Raw genomic sequence first — 22,677 nt, 5'->3', positions numbered from 1 at the left:
CTGTGTGCTGTTTAGACATTTTCTCTGAGACTCATGTTGTCCCTCTTACTTCAGCTTTATTTCCATTTACTGCACAATTTCACTCCTACACTGTGATGCATCTATTATCTGTATTGCAGCAGAACTGTGTCTGGAGCAAACACAGAATAAGTACTATCTTCAGACAAGAATAAGTACTGTCTTCAGACAATGTGCCACTTCAGACAAGAATAAGTACTGTCTTCAGACAATGTGCCACTTCTGTTGCACAGTGGTCTTATCATGGGATGATGTGTAACTTACTTTTTGAAGTCCCCTCATATCTATGTGTGTGTGTGTGTGTGTGTGTGTGTGTGTGTGTGTGTGTGTGAGAGAGAGAGAGAGAGAGAGAGAGAGAGAGAGAGAGTTAATAGTAGCCAGGAAGGTATACTAGGTGGGGAAAAAGGTTTAACTTATAGTATATGTTGTTGTTGTTGTTGTGGTCATCAGTCCTGAGACTGGTTTGATGCAGCTCTCCATGCTACCCTATCCTGTGCAAGCTTCTTCATCTCCCAGTACTTACTGTAACCTACATCCTTCTGAATCTGATTAGTGTATTCATCTCTTGGTCTCCATCTACGATTTTTACCCTCCACGCTGCCCTCCAGTGCTAAATTTGTGATCCCTTGATGCCTCAAAACATGTCGTACTAACCGGTCCCTTCTTTTTGTCAAGTTGTGCCACATACTCCTCTTCTCCCCAATTCTATTCAATACTTCATCATTAGTTATGTGATCTACCCATCTAATCTTCAGCATTCTTCTGTAGCACCAGATTTCGAAAGCTTCTATTCTCTTCTTGTCCAAACTATTTATCGTCCCATGTTTCACTTCCATACATGGCTACACTCCATACAAATACTTTCAGAAACGACTTCCTGACACTTAAATCTATACTCGATGTTAACAAATTTCTCTTCTTCAGAAACGCTTTCCTTGCCATTGCCAGTCTACATTTTATATCTTCTCTACTTCGACCACCATCAGTTATTTTGCTCCCCAAATAGCAAAACCCCTTTACTACTTTAAGTGTTTCATTTCCTAATCTAATTCCCTCAGCATCACCCGACTTAATTCGACTACATTCCATTATCCTCATTTTGCTTTTGTTGATGTTCATCTTATATCCTCCTTTCAAGACACTGTCCATTCCGTTCAACTGCTCTTCCAAGTCCTTTGCTGTCTCTGATAGAATTAAAATGTCATCGGCGAACCTCAAAGTTTTTATTTCTTCTCCATGGATTTTAATACCTGTGGCTATATGTAGAACATCATTAAAACTCCTTTTCCCTGCAATCACCAACACTGGTCTCATATTATGTTATGGACCTTTGAAAGAACAGCATTATTGGAACATCATAGAAGCAACCCATCTGCTTTCACTTTTTATCTAGACGTTAATGAATTTTGTAAATTTTGAATGTATCTTGCTGCTGTTGCTTTGCAGTTTAAGAATATGTCCAGCTATCCAGATTTAGGTTCTGTGTGGTTTCTCTAACATGTTGTGAGGGTTTCTTCTCATACCGTAGCTCATGCTGCATCGCTGATGTCAGTTAGTTAATTATTCACTCACAGATCATTTACACAATATTTACATGTTTTTGCAATGTAAAGGGATATACTATTTAAAAGTAAACCATTTTATATGTACAGCCATATTATTACAGAAGGATTAACTGAGAAAATTTTTTTTATGTTATGTTCAGTGCTTTTTTTTCAGTGCTTTTTTTGTATATTCATATTTATAAACAAGTTAACCAGTCATTCCCAGAAAAATACTGGAATACTGGGACACTATTTACTCATGTGGCTTCACTGCACTTGGCAAGTACATGTGTGTGCACAACCCCCCTCCCCCCCTACACACACACACACACACACACACACACACACACACACACACCCTCTCTATAGGGTGACATCAGGACAATGAGAATACTGCTTTATGTTCTTTGTGTTTTCCCATCTGTTTTCTTGAAAAACTGAGTTTTCATCTTTCCATATCTGCAATCACAGATTTTTTAGCATAAAACACACTGTATTTTGGCTGCATATTGTTTTCTGTTCATTTATCTTAATTTTTTACCTTACTAAGTGTTCCAAATAATCCTCTAGCGTGTAGAGTATTCTATTTAAAATATGGAAGTATCAAGAAGAACATGGACTATGGGAGAGGAATGAAAAGAGAGATCAGGAAGGAGAAGATAAGGATGGATATCCAGTTCCCATACACATCTAACAGTTGCGAAGCATTGGCGGGTTCTCTAGTATGGTATAAACTTGCTTTAACCCTCGCATTACCAAGCGGGGTATTCTGACTACCCCAGGTTGATTTTTTTGCCTATAGTAATGTTATATGAAGGGCCACATGCCTGTGGTTTCATGACTTCGTATTAAAATGATTGACGTTGAATTCATACTCATGACTGTCTAATTTTTTTGGCTTTCTCATTGTTATTCAAGTCATTTATTGGTGGGATTGTGAGACTACCCCACTTGGTATGAAACATTTTATTTTATTATTTGTAGAAAAAGATTTTGGGAAATATGTCTGTCATTCATCTTTTTTGTTGAGTTTTGCCATAAATCCAATGTTTGTTATTGCTGCTGGTTACTGTTGTTGAGTTGAATTTGACGTTCACTGTTGAGCTGACATTACACGAGTCAGTATTTCATCTGCAAGTAAGGATATACAAAGGACTTTCTAGTGAAGAGATCGTGGAAATTCTGATGTCAGTGACGATGAAAACGAATGGGACATTGATAATGAACTGAATGAATGTATGGAACCTCTTGACAAAGACCATATCATAGCATCAGGTGAAGCTGATGATGAAATATCAGAAGACACTACACATTCACATGAACAAGTAGAAGTAGAAGAAGAAGAAGAAGAAGAAGAAGAAGAAGAGGATGATGAAGACGAAGATACTGGAGATTTGTTTGTTTCTAGAAGTGGACTACAATTTCGTAGTGAACCATTAAAAGGTGGGAGGCGTCAACGTCGCAACATTTTGGACGTAACACCTGGCCCAGTGAATGATGGAAAAACAATCAAAACAATAACAGAGTTATTTTTATTATTTATCTCACCGGAAATTGTGAGCATTATTGTAGAAGAAGCGAACAGGGAAGTCAAACGAGTAATTTATATGTGGAATGCAACTCATTCTTCGAACAAAAGACATGGAGAGATATAAATGCAACTGAAGTGTATGCTGTATTAGCAATTCCAATAGGAGCTGGTCAAACTCATGGACATCGCACAAGTGCTTTCGATCTGTGAGGAGGTAATGTTGCCTTTTGGCAACCATTCGTTTCTGCTGCCATGTCAAGAAACCGATTTTTGTCTGTACTGAAATCTTGTGATTTGACAACAGAGATACAAGAGCACAGAGAATTGAAGAAACCAAGGACAAGCTACAAGCCATCAGACTAGTGTTCGACAAATTTCAATCTAACTTGTGCAAGAACTTCTATCCTTATGAATACGTGACTATTGATGAACGATTAGCAAAGTACCGAGGAATCTGCCCTTTTAGGGCTTATATGAAGAACAAGCCTGGCAAGTATGGCATTAAAATTTGGGTTTGTGCTGATGTGAAGACATCTTACTTATTACAGATCCAAATTTACACAGGAATGGTAGACAATACTTGAGAAGTGAATCAAGGACAGAGAGTTGTTTTCGATCTGATGGAACCATTTCTGAATAACGGTCATGGTGTAACAACTGATAATTTTTTCACCAGTTTTCCATTTGCTGCTGAACTACTGAAACGAAACACGATGTTGGTTGGTACCTTGCATTCCAATGGAAAAGAGATTCTGAAGGAATTCTTGCCAAACAGAAAGAGATAAGTTCACTTGTCAATGTTTGGTTTCACAAATGACTTGACCCTACTTTCCTATGTTCCAAAGAAGGGAAAGGCAGTAATACTACTCTCTACTCAGCATAATGAGAGACAAGTGAGTGGTGAAGAAAGTAAACACAAACCCGAAATCATAGTGCACTACAACAAAACTAAAGATGCTGTAGATAATGGGGACAAAATGACAAGAGAATACAGTTGTGTTAGTGGAATGAGGCGGTGACCACTAAGAATCTTCATGGAAATGATAGATATTGCAGCACTGAATGCATATATTCTGCATGTGCAAAGATTTCCTGATTGGCAGAAGAATAACCAAAGCCGACGTAAATTCTTCACGACTGAACTGGCATTTGGACTCAGCAAAGGCAACATGGAAGAAAGAGCCAAAAAATCAACGGTCTTCATAAAGATGTACAAGATGCAGTGAAAGCTTGTGGTATTGCAGTTCCTACAGCAGTGATCCAGACCCAGTGTTCTAAGTTACCAACACCACAACGATGTCAAGATTGCAAGTGAAATGAAGACCGGAAAACAAAATTCTGTTGTGTAACGTGCAGGAAACCTGTTTGTAATATACACAGAGAAGAAGCTGTTACTGTGAAGTGCATACAGTGCAAAAATGTACTTGACTGAAAAGTTGAAAGAAGTATTGTGTTATTTTACTGCAGTTTTTTTTTTTTTTTTTTTTTTTTTTTTTTGAGTACTGAATTTAGTGAAAGATATAAAATTTTTTTTTTGTACTTTGTATCTCTCATCTGATTAAATACTTCTAATAACCTGAAAAGCTGTTTTTCAATACTAAATAAACCCATTCAATGGAAATAACAAAATCTTAGAACAAATATTACAATAAAACACAAAACTCTTTTGGGGTAGTCCAAATACCCTGCTTGGTAAAATAGAGGTGTGAAAAAGCTTGGTAATGGGAGGGTTAATGTTCCCAGAATTAATGTTTTCCTGCTGTTTACGATACTTTTTATTAGTCGCTTCAAAGAATAATAATTTACACCCAATTTTGTGTTGTGATAGTTATTAATTTCATGCCATTTATGTCTAATGAAACAGTGTTAATGTACAGAAACAGAAGAAAACTGTACTTGAGATATAATGATGCTTGCAAATGTTAAATTCCAATTTGTCTTCATATATATTATACAGTAAACTTTCCTGAGCTGTGGACTCTAATACTGCCAACCTAACAGTAACTTTACTGTGCATGGTGGCTGTGTTTTTCATAATTACCATATCGAGTGAGGTGTTGGGTTGGGCTAAAAATTAAGTATTCTTCAGAAGGGGTGGAAAGTCGGCAACAATAAACAAGAGCTGTATAATGCCCCTTTTGAATAACTTAGAAACTAATCTCAAACCGTCTTGCGAAAGAAGTATTTTCTACTTGGGAATGGTTGGCATGTTAATTTGTTCTTTTCTTGAAAAGAAAAAAGTCATTAAGTTTGATGTGCGGGGAGACATTGACAAGTGGTATATGATGTACGGTTTTCATGGAATATGTTGTGATTTCCTCAATGGTGGTTGAGCTTGGAACTTAAAGCAAAGCCTAAACAATTGAAACATAAGCATAATTGCCAATATTGGTGCTTCTTGAGGAGTACATCCCAATATCTGTAGCGTTAGTCAGGGTGAGGTCTGACACAACAGGTAAAATCTAACTCAACATTCTGCTCTGTATCGCGTCCAGCAGCATGACATTTCATTATGCTGCCATGTATCTACATACATTTAACATCATGAAGATGTTTATAGAACGTAATTGTAATTGGATCTGGTATCAGATGTAATCAGTCAACATCACCTGTAGCCAACTGCTATCCTGTATTTCACATATTTTTCTTAAAAATTTGTTTTAAACATGCAGTGTTTTATGGCTTGAAGTTAGATATACAGGGTGCACCTGAAAGGTTCAGAGAATGTCTCTATGTAGTAAAAACTGCACTGGTTAGGATGAGGCACCTATGCATATGCCTATGGATTGAGAGACACGTCACCAAGTGCTCCCTATCATGCAAATCACCAAAATCAAGCAGTGTTGCACACTATGACCAAGCTAATGGAGTCAGTGTGAGAACTCAGGTCAACACAAAATGGAGCAACATGTTATCATGAAGTTTTGATTCAAATCGTGGGAAATCACAACATAGACTCATCGAATGTTAGTACAAGTGTATGGTGTTGAAGCAGCGAGAAAAAAAAAAGTGTGTTTGAGTGACTTAAATGCTTTAGAGATGGAAAGGAACATGTTGAGGATGAGGTGCATTGGGGTTCACCATCAACAGTTCAGATAACATGCAATGAGTGCGGTGGATGCTTGTGGGTGACCCTTGGCTGTCTGTGAAAATAATAGCAGAAAAGTTGAAGATAAGCCCTATTGTTCGTGAGCACTTGAAAAGTTGGAAGATTTTTGCCCATTTTGTACTGCACATGCTGATGAGCGAGCAATAGCAAACTTGGATGGAAATGTGTGGAGTGTTCATTGACGTGTCTGACTAGAATCTGCAGTTTTAGGAAAAAGTCATCACAGGAGATGAGACCTAATACTACCAATACAATACGGATACTAAACAACTGTTAATGGTATGGTGTTCATCATCTTCCTTACCTCCCAAGAAAAGTTGGCTGACAAAATCCAAGACCAAAACAATGTTAATCACCTTTTTCAACAGCAGGAGCATGATCCATCGTGGATTTCTACCCAAGGATCAAACTATCACTGCGGAAATTTATGAGGGAACTTTGAAACAGCTGCTGCAACACATCTGGCTGCTTCCAGTCCTAACTATACTTGAGTAGAGAGTGGAATTTCCTCCATGACAAAGCCCGTCAGCACCCTGCAATTCATGTGCTCAACTTTATCGCTCAACATAAGGTGACTGTACTTCAACACCCTCCTTAATATCCATATTTGGCACTAGCAGACTTCTTTATGTTTTCCCACCTTAAATTAGCACTGAAAGGTTTATGATTCACAGATGTTGCAGATATACATCAACACATGAATGCTGTGCTTTTAGCGATTCTACAAGAAGCATTTACTGACAGTTTCCAACAGCCTCACAACTGATGTCAGAAATGTGTTGTAACTAATGGTTATTATTTTGGAGGCCAGTGATGGTTTCCATTATTTTCTGAGACCATTAACTGGGCTCTTTGAATGCACCTTGTACTACTTGTCTACAGTTTCATATCATATACGTATATGTAACATATGTCAAAGTCTTGTAATCATTTTCAGACGTCTGCTAAGTTTTTTATGTATACATTAAAACTTTCAAATGTATCTATGAAGTAAAAAATCAGAAACAAAAATTCAGCAGAATGAATTGAAACAAAGTGTAATTCTGTATTTTTTCATCAAAATGTATAACGTACCAATATGATCATGAAATGCAACCCTTAGGTACATGCTTGAAAGGTAATTTCCCACCATATGAATTTTTTTACATTTTGCAACCCATTTTAAAGTCCTCTAAAAAGTGTTCAAGAGGGATTTCACAGTAGTCGGTTGAAAAATGTTAATAGAGGATTGTATATGTGGGAGGGACCTGGAGACATAGGAAGCTTTTGGAAGATTATGTACCATATTTACCTGAGTATAAGACGACTCTGAATAGTAGATGACCCCCATTTTGAAGAGTCTTCTTGAGAAAAATGTATTTTTAGCATATTCTCACTTACGAAAATTACAAACTTTTATCGATATGAGACACCTGCCTAAAAAGTTACCATTACACCTATTCCAAAGTTATTCCATTTATTGGTTGTCTACATTTTAACAATACAAGAAGAAATAAAATAAATAAAAAGAAATTGTTTATATTAATTTTTAACTTCAGTGCTTCTTTCTTTTAGTCTGTTGTCTGTGGTACCACTTATATCTTCATTGACACAAATATTTGGCTGCTTCTTCCAAATGTGATGTGAATAAAATATTGACGTGAGAATGTTACAATGTCTTTTATTACAAAATTATACTGTCTGCATACTGCTCTCACATTGGCTGTGTAGAACCAGCAGCTGACACAGCCCCTTTCGTTTGTGTCATATCTCATGATGAGCGTCAACAGAATTGCTGCACAGAACACATAAGTATGCCACTGGGCCCAGTCTAGACTTTTTGCATCTTCTGCAGAAATGTATGCTGCTGTTGGGTATTTGACCAAAAGTCAATTCGATTCAGAGTACAAATGGGTTCAGACAAACTGCAGTTTAAACGTGGTATTGGCAGCAAGACAAAATTTGCTGTCCCTCGCCACTGCCCTCCCCACACTCATTATGTAGTTCTCAGCTAACCTCATGTCATTGTTCCCCCTCCAAGCTTTCCATAATGCTGTGCTTCAGCAACAGTGAAACACAGATGGCTGTCTCTTCTGTGGTGTGGGTGATATGTAACAGTAGCAAGTAATACATAAACAAAAGATTGCAATCAAAAATCTGTCCAATCCTTGAACTTTTGCTTGCCCCATGATCTAGTGCTGTCTGTTGTTGCTATCTCCACAATGGATATTTCTGCAATAACAATTGCAATTATTTTACAGTGATTTGTTTTGTTTGTTAGACATTTAATTCTGGATTAATTTTCTTTCATGTTTCATTGGAAGTCAGCATCTTATTCTAAGGCTGATTAAAAACTAGTAACGTTTTCCCCTGGTATTCTGAAACGTGAACAACCAAATGTTCATTTGCAATGCACGTCATCAATCATTAGTTTCTCGTAACCAAATAAAATGCTGACTAGGGTCCAGAATCATGTAATGGTTTTTGAAGAACAAGATTTTCACCTTTGAATGTTACCTTTACTTAAAAGGTAGCATAATTGTATGTATGTGGTGTCCATGCACATATGAGAACTTCTATTGCAAACCTATTCAAATGCAATAGATGTTTGTGAGTTGATAGGATTTAATCTATTTCCTACACTGTTTCACAAAATTGTCCATTTTTTATGCAAAACATTAGACTGATGTTGTGCATAGTTCATAATTTCTCATGCATCCATCCGTTACACTAGCACCAAGAGCCAAATGTCACATAATTTATAGAATAAGATTGATACTGTATCGAGCACTTCTGCGTATTGGGAAATCTTGAGTCCATTCAAACGAACGTATTGTATGCTAATCTCTAACCTTCGGAACTCTTCAAAATAAATTTATCTGAAACCTTGATAGCAAAAGCTTTAGCTGTAAATGTAAGATGAAAACACTGTAAAAATGTTTGCCTTGGCAGCAATAGTTTAATCTGCAAATATAAGACGACCCCTTATTTTTTGAACGACGAATTTGGAAAAAAACCTTGTCTTATAATACGGTAAATGCAGTAGTGGTAATACAGTTACTAAAAGTAATACACAGTCCAGTGACATTAACATGACCACCACCTATGTTAGACATAAATGTGCAATAACCAGAGATGGCAGGTGGCAGCACTAGCAGTGGAGGGATTATGAAGCAAGTCACGGGATGTGCACAACTGTACAGTTGTTGGTTTAATGCGGAAACAGAGTGATTAACCTGATGTCCTTAAGGGCAGAGAATATAATTTAGAATGCCAGCATCAAAATTTTACATACCCTTCTAAAGTTACGTTTCCCACCAATTTAAAAATATGGTTTTGAGAAAAACATGTTTGAAGGTTGGGTTCTGTTTTTGCAGTATAGTAAATGTACCTCTAGTCATGAATCCCAGACCATACATAATATAAAAGAAGGTCCTCCTCCATCTTCTTTGTGTGCATGATGATCCTCTGGGTCTCTTTGCAAACTTCTGTTACCTACTGCTATGTTTGCTTTGTATGCGTTTTGTCCGCTGTTGTGCAGAAGGTGTGACAGGCTGGTTTGATCTCGGGTTCAAGCACTTTCATAATTTCCACTGTTGAAATTAAATGCTGCCTCATTGGCTACAATGTCAACTTTTTTTTCCCCACTGTGAGTGGTGTTAAGAGTCACCGACTAGATGCAAGCATTAAAGCTTTCGTTGGCATTTCGAGTGTAACCTCCCAGGCATTGTTCTAGCTTTTTTTTTTCCCCCCTCCCAGCAGTCTGCTGACTGGTTTGATGCGGCCCGCCACGAATTCCTTTCCTGTGCTAACCTCTTCATCTCAGAGTAGCACTTGCAACCTACGTCCTCAATTATTTGCTTGACGTATTCCAATCTCTGTCTTCCTCTACAGTTTTTGCCCTCTACAGCTCCCTCTAGTACCATGGAAGTCATTCCCTCATGTCTTAGCAGATGTCCTATCATCCTGTCCCTTCTCCTTATCAGTGTTTTCCACATATTCCTTTCCTCTCCGATTCTGCGTAGAACCTCCTCATTCCTTACCTTATCAGTCCACCTAATTTTCAACATTCGTCTATAGCACCACATCTCAAATGCTTTAATTCTCTTCTGTTCCGGTTTTCCCACAGTCCATGTTTCACTACCCTACAATGCTGTACTCCAGACGTTCATCCTCAGAAATTTCTTCCTCAAATTAAGGCCGGTATTTGATATTAGTAGACTTCTCTTGGCCAGAAATGCCTTTTTTGCCATAGCGAGTCTGCTTTTGATGTCCTCCTTGCTCCGTCCGTCATTGGTTATTTTACTGCCTAGGTAGCAGAATTCCTTAACTTCATTGACTTCGTGACCATCAATCCTGACGTTAAGTTTCTCGCTGTTCTCATTTCTACTACTTCTCATTACCTTCGTCTTTCTCCGATTTACTCTCAAACCATACTGTGTACTCATTAGACTGTTCATTCCGTTCAGCAGATCATTTCACTCAGGATAGCAATGTCATCAGCGAATCGTATCATTGATATCCTTTCACCTTGTATTTTAATTCCACTCCTGAACCTTTCTTTTATTTCCATCATTGCCTCCTCGATGTACAGATTGAAGAGTAGGGGCGAAAGGCTACAGCCTTGTCTTACACCCTTCTTAATACGAGCACTTCGTTCTTGATCATCCACTCGTATTATTCCCTCTTGGTTGTTGTACATATTGTATATGACCCGTCTCTCCCTATAGCTTACCCCTACCTTTTTCAGAATCTCGACAAGCTTGCACCATTTTATATTGTCGAACGCTTTTTCCAGGTCGACAAATCCTATGAAAGTGTCTTGATTTTTCTTTAGCCTTGCTTCCATTATTAGCCGTAATGTCAGAATTGCCTCTCTCGTCCCTTTACTTTTCCTAAAGCCAAACTAATCGTCACCTAGCGCATTCTAAATTTTCTTTTCCATTCTTCTGTATATTATTCTTGTAAGCAGCTTCGATGCATGAGCTGTTAAGCTGATTGTGCGATACTTCTCGCACTTGTCAGCTCTTGCCGTCTTTGGAATTGTGTGGATGATGCTTTTCCGAAAGTCAGATGGTATGTCACCAGACTCATATATTCTACACACCAACGTGAATAGTCGTTTTGTTGCCACTTCCCCCAATGATTTTAGAAATTCTGATGGAATGTTATCTATCCCTTCTGCCTTATTTGACCGTAAGTCCTCCAAAGCTCTTTTAAATTCCGATTCTAATACTGGATCCCCTATCTCTTCCAAATCGATTCCTGTTTCTTCTTCTATCACATCAGACAAATCTTCACCCTCATAGAGGCTTTCAATGTATTCTTTCCACCTATCTGCTCTCTCCTCTGCATTTAACAGTGGAATTCCCATTGCACTCTTAATGCTACCACCATTGCTTTTAATGTCACCAAAGGTTGTTTTGACTCTGCTGTATGCTGAGTCTGTCCTTCCGACAATCATATCTTTTTCGATGTCTTCACATTTTTCCTGCAGCCATTTCGTCTTAGCTTCCCTGCACTTCCTGTTTATTTCATTCCTCAGCAACTTGTATTTCTGTATTCCTGATTTTCCCGGAACATGTTTGTACTTCCTCCTTTCATCAGTCAACTGAAGTATTTCTTCTGTTACCCATGGTTTCTTCGCAGCTACCTTCTTTGTACCTATGTTTTCCTTCCCAACTTCTGTGATGGCCCTTTTCAGAGATGTCCATTCCTCTTCAACTGTACTGCCTACTGCGCTATTCCTTATTGCTGTATCTGTAGCGTTAGAGAACTTCAAACGTATCTCGCCATTCCTTAGTACTTCCGTATCCCACGTCTTTGCGTATTGATTCTTCCTGACTAATGTCTTGAACTTCAGCCTACTCTTCATCACTACTATATTGTGATCTGAGTCTATATCTGCTCCTGGGTACACCTTACAATCCAGTATCTGATTTTGGAATCTCTGTCTGACCATGATGTAATCTAATTGAAATCTTCCCGTATCTCCCGGCGTTTTCCAAGTATACCTCCTCCTCTTGTGATTCTTGAACAGGGTATTCGCTATTACTAGCTGAAACTTGTTACAGGACTCAATTAGTCTTTCTCCTCTTTCATTCCTCGTCCGAAGGCCATATTCTCTTGTAACCTTTTCTTCTACTCCTTCCCCTACAACTGCATTCCAGTCGCCCATGACTATTAGATTTTCGCCCCCCTTTACATACTGCATTACCCTTTCAATATCCTCATACACTTTCTCTATCTTTTCATCTTCAGCTTGCGACGTCGGCATGTATACCTGAACTATCATTGTCGTTGTTGGTCTGCTGTTGATTCTGATTGGAACAACCCGGTCACTGAACTGTTCACAGTAACACACCCTCTGCCCTACCTTCCTATTCATAACGAATCCTACACCTGTTATACCATTTTCTGCTGCTGTTGATATTACCCGATACTCATCTGACCAGAAATCCTTGTCTTCCTTCCACTTCACTTCACTGACCCCTACTATATCTAGATTGAGCCTTTGCATTTCCCTTTTCAGATTTTCTAGTTTCCCTACCACATTCAAGCTTCTGACATTCCACGCCCCGACTCGTAGAACGTTATCCTTTCGTTGATTATTCAATCTTTTTCTCATGGTAACCTCCCCCTTGGCAGTCCTCTCCCGGAGATCCGAATGGGGGACTATTCCGGAATCTTTTGCCAATGGAGAGATCATCATGACACTTCTTCAATTACAGGCCACATGTCCTGTGGATACACATTACGTGTCTTTAATGCAGTGGTTTCCATTGCCGTCTGCATCCTCATGTTGTTGATCATTGCTGATTCTTCCGCCTTTAGGGGCAATTTCCCACCCCTAGTACAAGAGAGTGTCCTGAACCTCTATCCGCTCCTCCGCCCTCTTTGACAAGGCCGTTGGCCAAATGAGGCTGACTTCTTATGCCGGAAGTCTTCGGCCGCCAATGCTAGCTAGTCTTGTGATAATTTGTTGAACTGAAAGGATTGACGGTTTCATTGGTAGCTGGGACACACATTCAGTGCGTCAGGACACTTTTTCAGAGATCGCCTGATAACTGTATAACGCAGTTTCTGGTGAACTTGGGATGATCACTACAGTACAGTAGACATCTCAGAGAGAGGAAATAAGATCGATATTTTGCTGTTTCAAACAGGAGGTGACATCCAGATAGATTGAAAGTTAAGCATTTCTGCTATTGTTTGCTACAATGAGTTTCAGTTCCTGACATATCCGTGTGTGATTGGATGCTAACTTCAGTGACACTAACAGCATTTACATACAATCAGAATTTCTTTGGGTTTTGTGAAAGATCATTGGACAGTATTTTCGTATGGTACTCATTAAAGGCTTCACACATTGTTATCTTGACTGCCAAGTTAGTTTCACCAAGCATCTCTCTATCTATAGCTGTATAATATTATGCGGTTGTCTCTGTTTCCTTGGAAGTTCCTGTACAATGTCTTTATACCATTTAGGGTCCCTCCCATTATGAACTGTTCTGCTGGGCACATATGTATCCAGTGTATGTTCAACTATTCCTTTAAACTTGATCTATAGTTTGTCTACATTTTCTGGTCCTGTGCTAAAAGTTTCAAGTTCCTCATTGAGATATGTACTACTGCTTTTTTTACCTAGTATACATAATTCTAATTGTTTTAGTTGCCTTTTGTACTTAGGTGATAAGAATTGCCACCATTGCCTCATGGTCACTGATACAAGTTTCAATGTCCACTTCGCCCAAGTGCTCAGACATATCTGTCAACAATAGATCTAGTACATTTTGGTCGTGAGCGGGGTTCCAAACTTCCTGTTCTAGGTAGTTTTCAGAGAAGGCATTTAGTAATGTTTCATAAAATGTTGTGTTACATGCACAACTAACAAAACCATAATTTTCCCAATTGATTGTTGGCTGATTAGAGTATCAATGATTACAGTATGACTGGAGAACTTTGGTCCAAGAGGAACTGAAGTTTTCTCTAAAATTTTCAGTTACATGAGTAGGAGAGTCTGGTGGTCGATAGAAGAATCCAATTAAAATTTTATATCTACAGCTGATACTGAGTCTTGCCCAAGCAATCTTGCATGCAGCTTCAATTTTGATCTCAGTGGATTTGAGTTTCTTGCCTAGTGTGACAAATACGCCACCTCAATTTCCTAGTAGTCTATCCTTTTAATATACACTTAAATTTCCCCAAAAATCTCACTGCTGTCAATTTCAGGTTTTGACCAGCTTTTGAACGTAGTATTATGTGAACTTTTGTGCTTTTCAGGAGCTCTTCAAACTCTGACGTCTGGTTGCGAGTACTTTGACAGTTAACTAATAGGATATTAATATTATTGCTTGTGGGGGGGGGGGGGCACTCCCTCATATCTTACGCTATTTTTGGGTCTCGTACAGCAGTAGTTATCTGGACTGGATGGAAAGTTGCCTAATATAAAAAAAAATACCTTGTGCACACCCCACACAGAGTCTGCTACCTTAGAAGCAGCCTCTGATGTGTACTGCACACCTGACCCATTTAGTGGGACCCTGCAGTTTTCAACCTTATTGTGCAAGTCCAGGAAGTCACAGACAAACCACAATCAATTCTGGGGACAATGCTGCAAATTGTGAGCTTCATTGAAACTCTGTGCACAATCCTGGCCTTACCAACCTTCTCTGGCAGTTGCTGAAATGATCCAAGGATAACCTTGGAGCTCAGATGACAGGTATTGTCTGTTCCAATGTGTGCCACAATCTGCAGCTGGTCGCACCCTGTTCACTCAGTGTCTGCCAGAATAGCCTCTTCAACATCTTAAATGAGGCCCCCGCCACACACACTGAGTGCTTGAGTGCACCTGGTGCTCCTTCCTGTCTCATGCTGTCATTTCCCTAAGAGGTACCATTATTTGTAATATGTTTGAACTTCCAATGATTAATAGACCCCTGTACCCTTTTGCATTTGTCTCCTCTGGAAGCAGGGCAAAGCAGGTTTTCCAGCAGGTGAAATGAGTACCACGGGCTCAGTTTCAGTGAAAGACAGAATCTCAAACCTATTGGTTAGGAGGTCACCTTGCAGCTTCTCTGGTCCCTGCATGCACTGTACAGGACAACTAGACTTACCACTGACATGACTTTTGGAGTCAAATGGACGAGCAGTGACAGATCCTGTACTTCCTGCAGAGGAGACAGTATTTAAAGGAGAGAACAGTACTTGAGATACCTTTGATAACTCTGAAACACAACTTTCAGATGTTTCCCAGCACATTGATTCACAGTAACTGCCAATTGTTTGACAGTAGTCAAGGCAATTTCCAGCTGATTATGAATGTCACCTGTCACGTCCCGTGTGTGAGAACAGCATTTGCATTGGAACTGCATTGTGGCTGGTAAAATGTTATAAATAACAGTAAACAAATAACTTTAAACTAAACTTACCAATTATCTTTTAATCTGTTGAGCTAAAAAGACAAAGGCATGCTGGAAAGTAGTGTCTCAAAATTTTTAATGTGTGAACTCATAAAGCTTTTTAAGTGAAATAAATGTTGTTAACATTATACACCTTTATTCTGTGTGTTTACATATCTATTTCTCAACATAGTTACCCTGATGATGAACACACTTTTTTTTTGCAGTGAGAGACCACGTTGTTGGTACAGTCACTGTAGAATGTTTCTCTTTGTTGATGGATCCACCACCTCACCTCTGCTTGCACCATTTCATCACTACCAAAGTGAAGCCTTGAAAGGCATTCTTTAAGTTTTGGAAACAGATGAAAATTGGATAAGACCAACTCAGGACTGTATGGAAGATGAACAGTGACAGTGAACCTAAGGTGTCAGATTATTGCAGACCTCACAGTGCTTGTGTGTGGTCTGGTATTGTCATGCTGAAGGAGAGGATGCGACATTTGTGGATGAACTGTTCGATTTTGAAACTTGATATCAGCACACCATTTATTAGGTGCCGACATAATTTGAATTTGTCATAATACTTAATTTTATTTTTGATTCTGTACATAAAGTGTGTCAGAAGAAGAAAGATCTCTGTTCAAGAATTTGAATGAAATGATAATTTGGAGAAAAATATTACATATAAAGATGTGCTCCATTTTAAATGGTTTTTGAGATAACCAGTTCTAAACATTTATCATTGTTATAAAATGGTATAATTTTTGTTGTCCACTTAAATGTGTTATCTTTTTTAATTTCTTCCAAGTTGCATATGGACAGAGCTAAGCATCAGCCACTTCTTGTGCTTCTTCTTGCATTCATTTTTGCATGGATGCCACTGTGATAAACTTTTCCTTGCATTATTGCAGCTAGGTAGTTCTCATCTCTCTTGAGTGCATTTGGTCTTCAGATACTTTTATTTCAGTTGAAGCTATTTTTATACTATTTTCTGTTACTTTTTGACTCCGGCACGACATTTATTTCTACCATATTGTACTTTACTTCTATCAGGCAGTAAATTTGTATCAGCCTACTTTCCATATATTGCTGGAGTGTCATGAGTGTTCTCCTTGTTGCCCATAGAATTGCAGTTTTTTCTACTTACATGGTAGTGTGAGTTTTTCAGTTTCCTCACACAGCTTCACATTCATTGAAATTTGTATTCTTGCCCTTCTTTCTTAGATGCTAGGATCTTCCTCAGAATTTTTCACTCCTTTGACTGTGTAACACACATTTTCTGTTCAGTGGGATACATTCAGTTACATAGACTTTTTAGTTTTAGCAGTGAATTAAAGTGCCTTAGATCAATATTTTTGTTGTACGCATTGAACGTAATTGGTATGCTGTCTGCATTGTTTTTCTGATTTCCTTAATGACAGTAGAATTGTTTTCCTGCAGTACAATACTTGTTGTCTCTGTTTTTATTATCCATTCCCCCACATATTCACATTTCTGGACTTTCTTAATTTTTCCTTACTTGATCTGTAATATTGATGTTTTGTGTGTATCGGTAATTCTGTATTTTCACAAGATTTTTGTAATCCTGTCTTTATAGAATTTTTTAAAGCATTTCAGTTAGAATCTTCACTATTCGTATGTCATCTTCTGCTACTAGCCATCATCTGCAAATGCCAGTCACTCAGTTTTTGATTTACTCTACCTGTTCATTTATAAAATCATGTGACAGGGTGCCCATGTATTTCACATGTGGCTTTTTGTTAACTATTATTATTTATGCCTCAGGCTACAAATTTACTGAAGTTCACAATAAATTTTCGTTGTGTGAATTCGTAATAAGTTTTGGATAGTTCTGAATAAATTTGGAACAAATTTGAAGTTGGTATCATTGCAATTTTAAACACTGAGGTGAACATATATCGCTTGTCTTAGTGTGTATCTGCAGTTATTTTTTATGGAAGTAGTTTCTATCATGTGACTTTGTTGTTAATCTCAACACACCTTTTTTTCTGTGCACTTCTGTCTTTATTTAACCTCATAAACAGTAATCTAACAGTGTTAGGTATGACAGTCTTAGGGCTCAGATAAGTGTTCTTTCACAACAGTGCTATTAATTATGGACAGTGCAGCTGAAGCATTGCTTTGCATAATCATAGAATGTTGATGGATTCCACCGTGCTTGAGGTATATTACATTTTTGTGTGGTGTAAACAATGTGAACTTGTTATTCAGTTTAAAGTGCAAATAATTGTGTTGTCCTGTCATTTGTTCCTCCAAAACAATAGGGCCTAAGAAGATACCACTGATATCTTACAACACAACTTGAGAGACAAATAACAGACAATTTGATTCCTATGTACCATGTTGGTCTAGTTGTAAAATGTAACTTCAGTTACATAACTTGCATGGTGAAAATATTTCGCACATGGTGAAGATGAAATAATAACAATCTTTCTACATGTAACATGTTGCCTTGCATGTGTCAATTGAACATTAAGTTTGACAGAAAGTCACTGTATGTGTGGTGACGGGACTGTGCTGAATGATGATAATAAAGTGTTACCATTTCTGTCCATATTGTTGAGCTCTTGATTCGGATGTAAGAGTTGCAGTGGACAATGTACAGTTAATAATGTTAAAAAATTAAGAAACCAAATGTGATGATCTAGAATTCAACAAATGGTAATGGCATTCAACATCAACAGGAATATGTGAAGCATTTATTCAGCCACAGTGAAATAATTAACTAATGCTTCACTCTGATGTGGTCATAATCAGTCACACTGTCACACAACAACACCCAACTGTGTGCTTTTATGGCAACAAAAGTATGAGGAGGATAAATGTGCAAACAAATGCACCACACACACACACACACACACACACACACACACACACACACACACGTTTTGCTGTATCTCATCTGGGGTAGAGCAGGGCATCTTTATATGACATGTAATTCCCAGATGACTTTCTATAACTTACAAGAATATTGATCTTTCATTCTGGAACACATTCTATACGCGCATGAAATTCATATTTTTAAACATATTCCTTATTGCTTCCCTGACAGGATCGTGTGCGCACTGAGTCATACCGAGATGCCATAATGATGAATAAATCTGTAATAGAGAAGAAAACAGTGTTAGATCTTGGTTGTGGAACAGGTATATTATCAATGTTCGCAGCATCAGCTGATGCTGCAAAAGTTATGGGCATTGATCAGTCAGAAATTATTTACAGTGCAATGGATATTATCAGGTATTAAATGAATGTTTGAATTATTTACAAAAAAATTATTTTTATCACTTTGGTCAGTCATTATTACGTACATTTTATAATAATATTCCTCTTTTATCCTTCCATTTTTGGATACTTCCATTATTTGTTAATCCTTTTGTTGAATAGCTTTTTTCATACCTATAAGTGTGAAGAAATCTTTCAAACTTGTGTTGTAGTCAACCTCATTTCTTTTGTGGCAAAACAAATCTAACCTAGTATTGTGCTTGGATTCAGGAGGGAGGCAGTTGAAATCTCTGTCTGCAAAATCTTAGGTTTTACATGGTTTCCCTGTATTTATTTAGGCAACTGCTGGGTGATTCCTTTTCCTCAGTTTCCTTCTCCGATTTAAGTTTGTGCTTTCTACATCTACATAGAACTCTGCAAGGCACCATACGGTGTGTGGCAGAACATACCCTGTACAACTACTTGTCATTTCCCCTTGCAAATAGAACGAGGGAAAAACGAATGTCTGTATGCCTCCATAAGGGAAATAATTTCTCATGTCTTATCTTCGTGGTCCTTACACGCAATATGTGTTAGCAGCAGTAGAATCGTTCAGCAGTCAGCTTCAAATGCCAATTTTCGAAATTTTCTGTCGTGTTTCTCGAAAAGAACATCGCCTTCCCTTGAGTTCCCGAAGCATCTCTGTAACACGAATTTTTCGAACCTGTTGGTAACAGATCTAGCAGCCTTTGAACTGCCTCAATGTCCTCCCTCAATTCGATTTGGTCTCTAGTGGTACTGTCATTAATGAGACATTAAATCTTAATTTTCCTTCCTTCTTCTAAACTACTAAAAGTTAATGCAGAGAACAACTGTGCCAACATATAGCAGAAAAAATCAGTTTATGAAAGAATGTCTTTTCATTCACACCAAATAGAAAGCTAATTTGACAAAGTAAAGCACATAATGAATAAATGTATGCGTGCATAATCTCAGAACACAATGGGCTACAACTGTAATTAGAATGCAGTTTCAGCCCAAAGCAGTGTAAATGCCGTATCAGTATCATACCTAAAATGTTAAACATTAACACTAAGTACTATTTGTACTTATTTCTACTGTCAGTACCGTGATTTGGAAAAAGACTTTACCAATTACAGGTCTGTGTCAGTAACTCTCCGGATAACTCTTTCAGTATTAAAGAACCAACATGTTGTTGAAGATGTATTTCATCATCAAAAACTTGATCTCCACACTCTGTGGGTAGTGATTTCTCTCTATGAGTGATCAGTTGGATGTGGAGTGAAACTGAAGATTAATTATAGAACTGTTTATGCCTTTACTGATGTTTACGATCTCATTGGGGAGACTAAAAGCTAGTTGAAATTTAGGATTAGAGAATTCAGAAATGACTAATCAAACAAGTTGATAACTGTGTTTAAAATGCATTTTCTCTTACGCAATTGCTGGCAGCTTGTTAAAGGAACTTCCTTGCAAATTAAAGCCATGAGGTGGATTGAGATTCAGACCTGCTCCCATTCCTTTTCCATCAGTAGCAGCACCTCAGTTCTGCTTTCACATTTGTCAGGTTTCATACAGTACATACCATGCTGTAGAGTGAAATATAATTTTTTATGTCAAAACATTCAACTCCTTATTGTGTTTTGTTCGAGTCTTCCATCTTATAATTTTTTTATTTTATCTATTTATTCTTTTTTTTTGGGGGGGGGGGGGTGGAGGCGGGTGGTATTTGATTGGATTTGCATGTGGGGATGCAGTATATTGTTCTCTCATCTAGCAGTACATGCTGCATGATATTAGGAGTGTGGTGGCAGGATACAAAATAAAAATGATCAATTATAGCTGATAGAGACCTTGAGCGTAATGAATATTCAGAGATGATTTGTATCCGGCAGAAAACAGGAATTAAAGAGACATTTGTACCTGGTTTAATATTATGAAGGCAAAAAATTAAAGATAATAACGGAAAATTTTGAACGCTTTGAAGGCTTTGACCTATATTACTACTCAGTGCTTGATTTATGATGGCACGCAGCAGTACCCCATACCTCTGATGGGAAGAAATGAGAACTGTAGGTTTTGAGATGTGTGGTATGATATGAATTCAATTGATGCAATCTTTTTACAAACCAAGCACTGGGACTACTACAAAATCTTATAATTTAAAGTTAAGTTGTGTTAGAGGGACAAAGACCTTTAAAATTTGCACTATGATTACTTTGAAGTGTAGTTGTGACAAGTTTCTGTACTAAGTCCAAGGATTAGGTATATATTTCTTCAGAGAGATTTTACCAATATAAAAAATTAGAGTTTATGTGCCAAAACATGTATTTTTTTACAGTAAAGTAACAGAAGTTTTACAGGTTTTCTTCCCTTCTAGGGAAAATGGTATGGATAAAAACATTACGCTTATAAAGGGTCGGCTGGAAGATACTGTATTACCTCTGGACAAGGTTGACGTCATAATTTCAGAGTGGATGGGCTATTTCCTGTTATATGAAGCTATGCTTGACAGTGTTATTTATGCACGTGAGCACCACCTGTCGAAAGGTGGTCTTCTTTTACCAAATCGATGCACAGCAAATCTAGTGGGCATTGAAGATAACGGTAAGCAGCTTTCCAGCACGGTAATCCATTGTGTGATAGTTTATTGCAGTATTAAAGTGTCTACATATCATACTTACTATACAGCCCAAATAATCATATTGGGTCAGATAATTTTGGTTTACTGTCACAGAATGACACAAATGTGCATTTGATCCACTATAAATTCTTACTTGTTTTCCTTTTCCTTTTGGAATTACAGATCGCCACAGACAATTAATTCACTTCTGGGAAGATGTTTATGGTTTCCGTATGACCTGTATGCAGTCAGAAGTTCTACGCGAGCCATCTGTTGAAGTTGTGCCCAAAGATAAAATAGTAACAAGCTCCTTTGTTTTGACTGAAATAGATTTGTACTCCTGTAGTACTGACTGTATCAATTATACTTCAGAATTTTCTCTGGAAGCATTGAGAGACTGTACCATTACTAGCTTTGCAGGTTACTTTGATGTGTTCTTTGATCTTCCAGTACCTATTCAGTTCTCAACAGGCCCTGTTTCTGAGGCAACTCACTGGAAACAGACAGTATTTTTCTTAAAACAACCTATTCCATTGCAAAAAGGTAAATATGATACATCTAATGAATGAAATGCTACATATTTTATCATGTGTTATCATTGTACGCCTTTTTTTCTTTTTCCTAACAGGTGAAACACTTACTGGAAAATTAACATGCATGCGTAAAGAAGTACGTTCTCTGGCTGTAACAATTTCACTCTTGGGGCAAGTGCATAAGTTTACATTAAGCTGAAATTCATTTCTGAAATGAATGTCGTAAAAAACTGACTTGAAGATGCAATATTTTTAAAAAATAAATTGTTTGTTTTATACATTCTGTTTGGAAAATTTTATAAAGTATTTTTTTCCAAAAATTATAAAATTTGTCTACTTTCTTTGAAACTGATGGCAACACTAAATGTTGGTGCATACCCTCACTTTCTTTTAGAATGTGTTACAAAATATAGTAAAAATCCCCTCTTACTAAGCAACATGTACAAGTATTTCTGAGGGTGATGTATGCATCATCAGAATCCCTACTTCTGTCACCCTCCATTTTTCCAAATAAAAGAACCTTCAGCTGAAGCAGTGAAAGCTGGGCCATAAAAATAATGTCAAATGATCGATTAAATTTAGGGTGAACTGCCGGACGTTGCAACGTATATGGATGAATAGCTTTGTATTATAACGCTAGAGAATTTTCTTTATACCTTGTTAAACTCTTGTGTTCCTATGCAAGGTTTCA

At 37.7% G+C, this 22,677-nt stretch overlaps 1 protein-coding gene across 3 annotated transcripts in view; it reads left to right on the top strand.

Moving 5' to 3' along the window:
- Window positions 1-22,268, top strand: part of LOC126198941 (protein arginine N-methyltransferase 1) — a 112,318-nt gene extending 90,050 nt beyond the window's left edge. For 2 of the 3 annotated variants that reach the window (XM_049935585.1, XM_049935583.1), the window contains 4 exons: window positions 18,658-18,845; window positions 21,211-21,437; window positions 21,637-21,996; window positions 22,082-22,268. In XM_049935585.1, the coding sequence (XP_049791542.1) occupies window positions 18,658-18,845; window positions 21,211-21,437; window positions 21,637-21,996; window positions 22,082-22,185 (879 nt within the window). In that variant the 3' untranslated portion in view covers window positions 22,186-22,268. Of the gene's footprint in view, window positions 1-18,657; window positions 18,846-21,193; window positions 21,438-21,636; window positions 21,997-22,081 lie in introns of all 3 variants that reach the window. The other variant, XM_049935584.1, reaches the window with a different exon arrangement.
- Window positions 22,269-22,677: the final 409 nt, after the last annotated feature.

This window comes from Schistocerca nitens, chromosome 8, assembly GCF_023898315.1.
Source record: "Schistocerca nitens isolate TAMUIC-IGC-003100 chromosome 8, iqSchNite1.1, whole genome shotgun sequence".
In the NCBI taxonomy this organism is placed as follows: Eukaryota; Metazoa; Arthropoda; class Insecta; order Orthoptera; family Acrididae; genus Schistocerca; species Schistocerca nitens.
The sequence above is the reverse complement of the archived record's forward strand: the minus strand, read 5'-3'. Positions and strand labels throughout refer to the sequence as shown.